Source organism: Notothenia coriiceps, unplaced genomic scaffold (genome assembly GCF_000735185.1).
Source record: "Notothenia coriiceps isolate Sejong01 unplaced genomic scaffold, NC01 NC01_scaffold00010352, whole genome shotgun sequence".
In the NCBI taxonomy this organism is placed as follows: domain Eukaryota; kingdom Metazoa; phylum Chordata; class Actinopteri; order Perciformes; family Nototheniidae; genus Notothenia; species Notothenia coriiceps.
This window is the reverse complement of record NW_011343053.1, coordinates 65,452-76,705: the sequence shown is the minus strand read 5'-3', so window position 1 is coordinate 76,705 and position 11,254 is coordinate 65,452. Positions and strand designations below refer to the sequence as shown.

General features: G+C 43.0%; 1 protein-coding gene across 1 annotated transcript in view; it reads left to right on the top strand.

The window, feature by feature from the left end:
* Positions 1 to 3,744: 3,744 nt before the first annotated feature.
* The window catches only part of kirrel1a (kirre like nephrin family adhesion molecule 1a), a 24,978-nt gene continuing 17,468 nt past the window's right edge, over positions 3,745 to 11,254 (top strand). The window contains exons 1-6 of the mRNA XM_010771707.1: positions 3,745 to 3,778; positions 5,178 to 5,327; positions 9,365 to 9,514; positions 9,595 to 9,752; positions 9,844 to 9,994; positions 10,659 to 10,764. Coding sequence (XP_010770009.1) covers positions 3,745 to 3,778; positions 5,178 to 5,327; positions 9,365 to 9,514; positions 9,595 to 9,752; positions 9,844 to 9,994; positions 10,659 to 10,764 — 749 coding nt within the window. The remainder of the gene's footprint in view (positions 3,779 to 5,177; positions 5,328 to 9,364; positions 9,515 to 9,594; positions 9,753 to 9,843; positions 9,995 to 10,658; positions 10,765 to 11,254) is intronic.

Here is an 11,254-nt window from a genome sequence, read left to right as displayed (position 1 = left end):
ATGTTCAACTTTTGAGGCTCGATGCTTGGCATCAGCCAATCAAATCCCGTTTATGCAATTCCCGCCAGTACAAGCGCTAGCCAATCAAACCGCGTGTATGCTGATACCGCAGGTCTGACTATTTTCCATATGTCATAAAATGGAGGATAAATTAATCATTGCCGTGGCAAGTGTCCCAGTCCTGTATGAATACTCTGTTCACCTACCGGGACCTAAACCGGAGGAACCAGGCATGGCGGGAGGTGGCAGAGACAGTTGGTGAAACTGGTAGGTTTTCAACTGTTTGGGGAGTTTATATCCAGTTTACTTCGTTGAAGAAGTGGGCTTTTTTTTGCTTTGTATGCCGGGGGCGGGCGGGAGATTCCTGATTGGTTGTTGGTCGCCTTGGGCGCGAGAAATCGCCAAGCCTCAGACACGCCCAGCTTCAAGATGTTTTGATGCCTGTAGTATAGACGGGCCGTAAGGGTGCAACTTTGTCCTGAAACAATGATGTCATCCTCCTCCATTGCACTTCACAGCTCTGTCTGTGTCTGTGGTCCTCGCCGTCTCTTTGTTCCCCTATTCCTGCATCTAATTTTCAGGCTGAGCCCCTCCATCACACCAACACATCGGCCACATGCGGCGCAGATATGGAATTAGACAGATAACAGAATCAATTTGAAGCGGATTGCCTAACAGTGAAGAGATTGTGAAGGGGAGGATGTGAAGGAGAGAAATAATGAGAGACCAGTGCGGCCGCCTGACTATTAATTGAATAGGTGGAAGGAGGATGAGGTCATTGAAAAATGTTTTTTCAGAAAAATGGGTGTACCGAGCGCTGGGGAGGATTTCATCAGACACACAGATGCACGCTCGCAGACACGCTCGTACAGACAGAAAACTTTTTTTGGGCAGTTACTTTACACGTCAGCTGTTGCTATGGTGATGCAAGTCTGTGATCCAGCCGAAGCACGGGATTGGCTAGAGAGGAGCAAGGGAGAGGGAGACAGGGGGACTTTGTTGGTGGGGTACAGAGGGGTACGGGGAGGGGGCCAGACACAAAGATAATTACATCGATGCATAACAATCCATACAAATGCCATTTTATTTAATAGCATCAGATTTAATGATGCCATCAGTGGACCTTTCCCAGAAGCCTCTACTGCATGGCATCACTTCCAACCTCGTCTCCTGTCCCGTAGAGAGGCGAGGCAAGCCTGTATTTAAATGCTGTAAAGTCAGCTTTGACATTCGCCACCTAACAGCAGGGTGTGTGGCAAATTATGAGCAGCGCACTTACTAAAAATAGCTCCAAACATCTTTGCATGCATATATACCCTTTCAGTCATTTCCAGCAACATATTGACGGTTCATTACCTTGCTATTAAAACACCATCGCATGGTGCGAGAGGTGCACTTAGGCTAAATTGCTGCTGTGGTTCACACTATAGCGGCGTGTGGCCATGAATTTGGTGACTCACCCGGCCAAGCTGTGCGTGCTCGCCTTTGGCTTTGTTTCTGCTTTGACAAGCCGAGGCTGGTGTCACAGTGTCTGCAGGGGCTGTTGTCCTAGGCCCCAGTTTAATCCTAATCCCTTTCCAAACTTTGACTAGGCCATGCTTAATCCTAGACTAAACTGAGACTCACTCCCAAAGGAGATGGAGATGCTCCACTAGCTTGACGGTTTAGCCAGAGCCGTGGTGTAATCCATGTTCAGGAAACAGCCTCTACGTGTCGATTATATGTTTGGGGTTGTGGTTGTGTTTGTGTGTGTGTGTTGACAGGACATGGTTAGCCCATGTGGTGAAGGTTAGGGCATCTGTGCCGCCTTTTTTTGTTTGTGTGTGTGTCCATGTGGTCATGGTCTCAGCTTTTTGTGACCGTGGTCTCGCGTGGACAGGGTATTCGGAGTCTCCCGTGGTATCTTGGGGATCAGTGATTCAAAGAAATCAGGACACACTCTAAATTTGTCACTGCAGCATAACCCACATAATGAAAGAATACAAGCTCCCTAGCATACACTCTCCTGTCTTGCCTTTGCTCTGACTGCACCCTGCGCGTACATTTCCTTCTTTAAACACACACACACAAGCACATACACTCATGTTGACAAGTGTTAACGGGGTAATATGGAAATCAGAAGGCGATGAGCCCATGTTTAAATGAGTCAGTGTTTTCAGTCATCAGCCTTTGCATGGGTGTTTTCTCTGCAGATTGTGTAGCCTCCGCTCAGGAGTATTCAGTTTGGATTATGTTTGTGGTTTACTGAGGCAGATGAGGGAATACCTCCAGCTACCATATCTGAGTTGGTGGAGAAAAAGATTTGCTTGCCCTCAGGCTACTGTCAGGGTTGCGGGGTAGTTTAAACCCAGCTCAACTAGCTTAACACCCATGTATGTCTGAGAAAAAGCTCTTTATGCTTTATAAGATTGGTGTAAATTAGTTTCATCAAATTAGGGCGCATACAGGAAATGTAAGCATAAATCTAATCTGTCTGTGATTACCTTTGTTTCTATTGACAGTTTCTCAAAATATCTTGTTGATTATAATTTGGATTCTCCACCTTAATTGCACTACATTATTGCCACGTGCTATTGCTACAATGGGCTCAGAACATATCTAACTTTACATACCAGATTTCCTAGAAAATCTTAAAACAATCCTATGACATCATAGATTCCAGCGTCGCTTATGATGCATCTTGAGAAAATGGAGCAATATTTTGTTAGGTTTTTTTCCAAGCCAGTCCTTGCCAATTAAAATATTTGAGTTTGGGAGTGTTGGTTTTCGCCTTGGGCTCCGAGAACTCTGTCATCGATTTCGGTTGTTAAAATTTAGGCCAGCTGAAACGCAGCAACTACAGTAATAGTTGAGCTCTAAAAGAATTCCAACACGGCCCTCTTGATAGCCTCTTAAAACTTGTTTTGAAACCTGAAGTGTTTCTCTATAACCTTAAATATTTATGACTAAGTGAGCAACAATTTCAACTACCATTTATTGAGAATAAAACCTTCATATTCAGCTAATCTGTGCTCATTATATGACTAGTCCTTACAAACATTTCCAAATCTATGTTTGGCAGAAAAGTATATTTTTATGTACCCCATCAGCCTCAGTAAGAAGTTGAAAGAGGAAATATTTATTTTGCCTTTTTAAGGTGTTATGTCCTCATCATTTACTAATCACCTCCATGAAACATATGAGATAACACAATTTGAAATGTGGAACAAACTAACCAGGTTCTAACTTCAGACCAAAATATAGTGTCCATTTGAAAAGTGGGGGAAAAAAATATGATTTCAGTGTCTTACCATACATTTTACAAATAAAGACTTTGTTACTTATTTGACTTGGCTTTTACTTCCAACCCTTTTAACGCCCATTGTTGTTGTTGCCATGTTGTTTCCTTTGTTTATCCTTATTCACCAATCCAGTTTATTTGGGTGTTCCTCAGGGATCAAATTAAGGGCTGCTATTATCATTATTTTTGGTTCAGCGCTAAATTATTCTAGGTATGCATGCTGCAAAGCTCCCATCTGCATCTGATTCCCTTTTCACTGAGCTTGCTCGCACATCTCCTTTATGTTCAGAATATTAATTCGCTGCACTGTCAGAAGCCATTGTTTTGATTGGTAAGGAAATCTTGTTGCATGACTGGGTTCCATTGTATTATCAGGCATATTGTACCTCTGCAAATCACACCGAATCTGACACAATAAGGGGAAAGTGCATGTCCGTGTTTATGAAAGAGGGGAAACATCAGAGATGGGGACCGAGGGTCATGATGCGGAGGCGGGAGGTGGGGTGAGGAGGCATATGGCAGTTGTTAGAAAATAGTGAGTGAGATGGGATTGGGAACCTTCAGAAAAGTGCTGGTGGGCTCAGAGGTAAAAGTGTGAGGGAACGAGAGAGGGAGTGTACGGGAAAAAGGGGGGGAAGTGATACAAATGTGGAGAGAACAAGTGAGAAGGAGAGATGTAAATGGTAGGAGGTGAGGAAAAGGGAGTGAGAGAAAAAGTGAGAGACGGGGAACGGGAGAGAGAAAATGCTGGAGGGCTGGTATTTAATGTGATAAATGAGTTGTGACAGTCCGCCTCTAACCCCCTTCCAACCACCGAGGAGGAGGAACACAGAAATAGAAAGCATTATGGGTAAAAGGACATATACAGCATTATATATGTATATAGAAAGAAGGAGGCACGTACATACTGTAAGAAGAGGCAAGGTAGAGGAGAATCTGTGCAGGCTAAAGGACATTCATAGACAGCATTATAGATGTACAAAGTGAAGGAGGCGAGTGGGGATGCATACATATGGAGGGAAAAGCAGAGAGTGAAGCAAAGCAATTTGGGTAAAGGACATACAACATTATAGAGAGGGAATAAAGGAGAGAGGTAATGGCAGAAGAAGGAGGGGGTGTGCTTTGCAGTATTGGGTTAATGATCCACTGTACGAGAGTCTTTGTGGGAGAAAAATGAACGCAAGAGGCATGATGGAAAAAATGAAAAAAATGTTGCCTCTCATCTATTGTAAGGGTGACATGTCTTCAAGGGACAGCTAATTACAACTTGTCATCATACAGCGTGGGACAATAGCTGAAGCTTTTTAACTCATCTTAGTCGGTCAGTCTGTAGGCCAACTGTAGTGGACTTCTAGAGGGAGAGAGTCTCGTAGACAATGACAACCACTGTAGTTTTGGTTGTGGATTGGAAGCCTGTGTGATGACTCATAGGGAGGAATGAAGAAGGGAGAAACAGAGAGAGGGAGGGTGAGTTTTGAAGAACTAAAAGTCAAGAGCTGGAAGAAAAGCAGTGTGAGAAACCCTATGGCTGAAGTTTCCTGTTTGATCTCCCAGCTCCTGAGTCAGCGTTAACCACGTCCTTCTTCTTTCTTTCTTCTTCTCCAACTATGTTCTGACTCTCTCTTCTCTGACACCTCCGCCTTGCCATGCCGCTCTTCACTCGGTGGCGGCAGTTAATGGCCGCGAGCCAACGTATGATCAAAGATGGCATTTCATTTCTGCTGGGGGAATGCAGTTTTCGAACAATTAACCATGAAACCGCAGCTACAATAATACGCTATTCAGTTATATGTGGTTGTGGTGATTTCAGAGTCTTTTTCCTGCAATGTGCACACAGTGAAAATGAGAAATTCCCTAACTTATCCTATTCTTCTTTCCCAATTCCTCTTCTCTGCAGTGTGGACGGCGAGGTTCTCTCAGGAGCCGGCAGACCAGTCGGTGGTGCGGGGCCAGAGGGTGATCCTGTCCTGTGTTGTCTTCAACTACTCAGGCATTGTTCAGTGGACCAAAGATGGCTTGGCTCTGGGTATCGGAGAAGACCTCCGGGGTGAGACATCATGCAGCCCCTTCAGGCATCCTTCACTCCGTTCTGCATGTGACTAAGATGGCCTTCTCAAAGCTGATGCTGATACTTTCCGATTGGAGCTGCTGATAGGCACATGTTAAAGCTGCATATTTAAAGCTGTAGAAATGTTGGGAATGTTTTAAATGCAACTTTTCAGAGGGTGCAGAGGGAAATTGTTATGTTTGTATTGGCACAGTGTTAATTTCGTCAACGAAAACTATGACGAAAAATGTTCGTCAACGATCTTTTTTACATGACTAAGACGAGACGATGACGAGCTAAAAATAGATTCTTGATAACGAAAACTTTGACGAAATGTATATTTAGTTTTCGTTGACGAGACGGGACTAAGGTGTTAATGGTGGACTAACGGACATTCAAAATGCAGGGTATTTTCCCCCAATTGTCCGTCTTGTCTGTCAAAATGCATCTTACGTTTCTAACTTGCAATATAATTATTTCCGCTCTCTTCACTCCAGAAGAGCGATCTCCCTGTGTCTCTCTGTGTGCGGGGGGCGGTGCCTAACAGACGCGCTGCAGCGGCACACAGAGATCTGCCGGGGACGGAGCGTTCAGAAGGGAGTGGGACACATGCTGGAGTCCTTCAAGTTTGAATGACTTTGTATACTGCAGGGTAGCTTGTGAATTTACTCCAGGTGGAACTAAAGTTTGATTTAACACTTGATTAGATTTCACATCATGCATCCACATCTGTAAAGTAACTAAAGGTATTAAATACATGTTGTGGAGTAGAAACACAGTAGCAACACATTTAAATACTCCAGTAAAGTACAAGTACCTCAAGATTGTACTCAAGTACAGTACAATATTTTAACATAATTATATATATTTCATTTATTTCACATTTAAATAAAGCAATTAATTCGGTTAACAATTTGTTAGTTTTTCCCTTTTAAAAAATAAGAAAAAGTAAATACAAGAATACGTTAAAGTACCGGATCGATAAGCAGTATCGATAAGACTAGTAGTACCGTAGAAAACCTTAACGATACCCATCCCTATTACACAAGTAAAGTGTTAAGAGAGTGAAATGTTGCTTTAAGAATTTCAACACTTGATACTGTCACATTGATTCCAATTTCAGATAGGCCTACCTGTATTTGCCTAACTGAATTGGTTTAAAGAGAGAAAACATTTTGACTAAAAGTTGACTAAAATTTAATTTTTCATCGACTAAAAGTAGACTAAAACGTTTTGAGTTTTCGTCGACTAAAACTAGACGAAAACGTTTTGAGTTTTCGTCGACTAAAACTAGACTAAAACTATGAAGGATAGGAATGACTAAAATGTGACTAAAACTAATAACCATTTTCGTCTAAAGACTAAGACTAAATCAAAAACAGCTGCCAAAATTAACACTGTATTGGCATGTGCAGCAACAGTTGCAATGCGGAAGGTCAGAGCTCTCTGCTGGAACTGTTACATTTAGAAAGTTACATTTAGAAGTTTGCATAACATTTGGTATTTACATTTTTTGGCGGGACAACCCAGGGATTTCAAACCGCTTGGCACTTGAAAGACTTAAATCCGATTGCCAAATTGAAAGTTGGGCGTAAAAAAGTCTAAAACAGTCTTTATTACAATTTCGTAGGTCTAAAAATGAACACTCTACTGGTATGTAAGTGCAAAATTATTTTTAGGTTAGGATTTTGAATGATGCTTCCAGTTTTTCATTTTTATAAATAATGCTTTTAGATTGCTGCTAGAGCCCTGTTAATACAGATACTAGAAATACCGGGTTTGAACACAGAACAACTTGAAGCGGATTGTAACAGCCCTGCTAACTGCTGTTTCATGTGTTACAGACGTGGAATGTGATTTTATCAAATACTAAACCCTCTCACAGCATTTTGAAAATCCACGCTCGCCCAGTGTGACATTGCGTGTATGTAGCTGTGAAGGCTAATGTACGCTGACAAAGTGTTTTTGTAGCGAGATTGAGCCAGCAGGGCAGTTTTTGGCCAAGAGATGTGAGAGTTGCTACTGTTAAATAGCAGCCCCCCTCCCTTCCAGTCACACCATGTTGTGACAAACTGTGCACTTATTTAGGTTGATGTTAACTTTAGCCACCTTCTACACATATCATACAATATTTGATGGGAAAGATCTCCCTCGGGACGAGTGACACCCTTCGACTTGATAAAGGGGCATCACATCATCACCTCTGTCATATAGGCAGAGGGAGACACTGACCGGATAATATCTACTATATACAATTTATTTGTATCGATTCATCAGCTAGCTCACATTCCTTTACGCTGCTGCCCTAAAGGTTCCCTCCAGTTTGTCTTTGCATTTCTTCCCCTCAGAGGAAATGTCCTGTTTTATTTATGAAGCCCCCCCGCTTGTCTGTCTGTCAACAATAATTTGAGGAACTGCTTGTCTGACTTTGATAAAACTTGGGGGAATGGTGGGTCTCATCACTGTGATGCAGCATTTTCCGAATTGTGCTGATTAGCCCAAAGGGGGCTGTGCAATTACTGGTCAAAACAAGTAGGCATATTTTCAACTGATTGGTCCAGAGGGAGACTGGACAATTGGTGACATGCTGAGGCCTTGTTTTTTGTTGATGCTGCAGTTGTTTACCCCACATGGTGTAAATATTCAGTTTTTTTTGTTATTTTGTTTTGCTTATTACAACATTTCCTTTCTTTTCCTCTATTCTCCCATCCTAACTACTGTATGACTTTGCATCAGCTCTTTTGTTTCTTTTTCTAATCATCACCCTCTCCTCCACTGTCTGTCATGCTATTCCTCTGCGACCTCCTCATCTTAGCTCCCTTGTTCCGTCCTCTTCCTCTTGTTCTCCTTCTTTAAGCTGCCTCTGTTGCACTGAGCCCTCTCTCCTATTCTTCATTTAACTTCTCTACCTTGTCTCTCTCTTTACCCTCACCCTGCCTGACACACTCTCAGTTCATGCTCTCCTCTTCCTGACAACCTTTCTCTCCTCCTCTCTGTCCTTGTCTGTCCCTTCTCCATTCTTCCTGTCTCTCCCTCCCTTTTTCTTACTCCTTTCTCTGAATCATATTGTTACTGTAATGGTCCAGTGCTTCAAGCCAAAGCTTTTAAATAGAAACGTGAATGAACACTGGCCGCTTCATGCTCACATACACATACACACGGGTGTGTGTGTGTGTGTTTGTGTATGAGCCTCTCTGTCCCTCTCCCCCGCGGTTCTCTGGGCTTTTCATAGGCTTTCTCACTCTCAACATTAGAAATGCAAATGCACGTATATACAAGGCACACATGCACACATGCATGCAGAAACAAGGACACCCAAGGTTAGGCGAGCAGCAGAGCTCAGAGTCTGCACATTGACACGGCACACAGAATTTCACACGCCATCTACGTCTGGGCAGCAAACATGAATTCTGCACCATAGACTGGAGTGGATTTGATTCCTCTAAAACGTTGCTGTCATAATGCATTCATCTTTTCCCCCCGCCGGTGAGGGAGAGCATGGATGCCACCTAATGGTGAGAATGTACAGCAGTGACACAGCTGTGTGGCGGATGGGGGAAGGGAAGGGAGTACTGAAGAGCAGGGTGTGAGAGTGTGTGTGCATCGTGGAATTGTGTGAATGTGTAGGTTTGGTCATGCATTTGTTGTTGTGCACGTCATCATATCATGCATTTCCCTGGTGACATTTAGCCTAATGACGAAAAAGTCATTTTTTTGCTTCATTTGTGACTCAGACCTGATGTTTTCTTACCAGCAGGAACAACCACATGCTGCGTGGTGTCGCATTTTTGAAAATTCTGATACAGACCCCATGGGGATGTTGGGATCCTGTGACGAATTAACAATTTTTGTGTTAAGAGTTCAAATAGGATAGTGACATAAAGTAACCTTCAGCCAGAGAACAACAAGCATAATAGGAATGTAGAATGAGTTTATAAGAAGTGATACATTTAATCAAGACAGTAAGAAAACCTATTTCCTCAAAGTTATTAAGATGAGCTAAATCTTAATGTATTTCGTGTGTATGTGTGTTCCAGCTTGGCCCAGGTACCGCGTGCTGCGAGTGCAGGAGCTGGGCCAGTACAACCTGGAGATCCTGTCAGCTGACCTGTCTGATGACTCGCTGTACGAGTGCCAGGCCCCTGATGCTGCCCTGAGGTCCAGGAGGGCAAAACTCACCGTCCTCAGTACGTTTGTGCGCATGTATGTCAGTGCACGTGTCTATATGTGAGAGTGCTTTTAACACTCCTCTCCTCTCTTGCTCCAGTCCCCCCAGATAACCCGGTGATCGATGGGGGTCCAGAGGTGTTGCTGAATGCGGGGGCGTCCTACAACCTGAGCTGTGTGTCTCGAGGGGCCAAACCGCCTTCTATGATCGAGTGGCTTAAAGATGGGCTGCCTGTAGAGGGGGCTGCCAGCACCACTGTAAGTCTCAAATGGAGACCAGATCCAAGTGTTTCTACAGTACCTGATATGTGTTTAAAATGCTTCATCCATGTGTCCACCCCGTCATCAGGAGGTGCTTCCAGACAGGAAGAGGGTGACCACACGCAGCTACCTGCCCATCCAGCCTGTGGACACCGACACTGGGAGGAACTACAGCTGCGTGGCCACCAACCTGGCTGTTCCCACGGGCAAAATCACAACCGTGTCCCTCAACGTACACCGTAAGCTATTAAATGATATACAGGCAGAAGATGACTTTTACAGAAGAGTATTTGGCCCAGGGTTAAAGTAAAAATAGACAAGGAATATTATTTTATCTTGAATTCCAAGTGAAATTCAAGTTGAAATGCAGCAAATAAAGCTAGAATGTATGGATTAAAGTCTTCATTTTGCAACATTTCAACTTAATTCTTGATATTTATCATTTATTTTGGACAATTATGACCTTATTATCTACATTTCCACACTATTATTAACACTTCATCTTTATTCTCCTTATTCAAAAACAAAATACAAGTCTTTCTCCTCTCCTTTGTTCCTGCCTCACTCTAGTACTCCTAGGTTTAAGCTAAGGAAGTGTCATTGTATTTGCAAAAAACAAGATAAAAATACATTGGCATTGAAAGAATACATTTTCTTCACGATATATTATTACAACAACCTGCTAGTTACTTCACACGGTATCTTTCGACATTTCCAACTAATCAAAAGCAACAAGGCGTCAATTTTGAAAAATAAAACATCTGCGAGCTGCTGAATCTTTCATAGCTGTAACTAAGTAATGCATGGCAGCCATTTTGAATTATCATCCTCCTTCTCCAGATTGCAGCATATATTAGCTGTAATAAGGCTGTTGTAATGTGAGTCTCTGTCTCTCTCTTCCAGATCCACCGTCAGTGACCTTGTCCATCGAGCCTCGCTCTGTCCTGGAGGGGGACAGAGTCACCTTCACCTGCCAGGCCCACGCCAACCCTCCTATTATGGGCTACAGGTCTGCATTCACCTTCAAACACAACCATTTTCATTGGGCCCTGTAGAGATGGAAAAAGTACTCAGATCTTGGCCTTAAAGGTCCCCTATTATACTCTTTTTCATCAATATATTATAGGTCTCAGATATTTACAAAACATGTCTCTGAAGTGTTTGGCTGAAAAACCAAACAGATCATTGCAGCATCCCATAATCCCCTCTGTTTCAGCCCTGTTTCAAAAGTGCTGATTCTCTCTCTGTCTGTTACTTTAGATGAAAATAAGGAGCCCCTCCCCACGCCCCTCTGAGAGATATTTGGTAAGAAAGAACACAATGGTGCTCTAGGAGGAGATTCAGGTGATATGGTGGGGGGGTGTTATCTTGGTTGGTTATTGGCCAATGGTTATACAAGCCAAATCATCTCATCAAAAACCTGTCTGAAAATGAGCTGATCAGATTTTGGCCACTTTATGATGTCATAACGATTTTTTGGCTTGTGTAACCATTAGCCA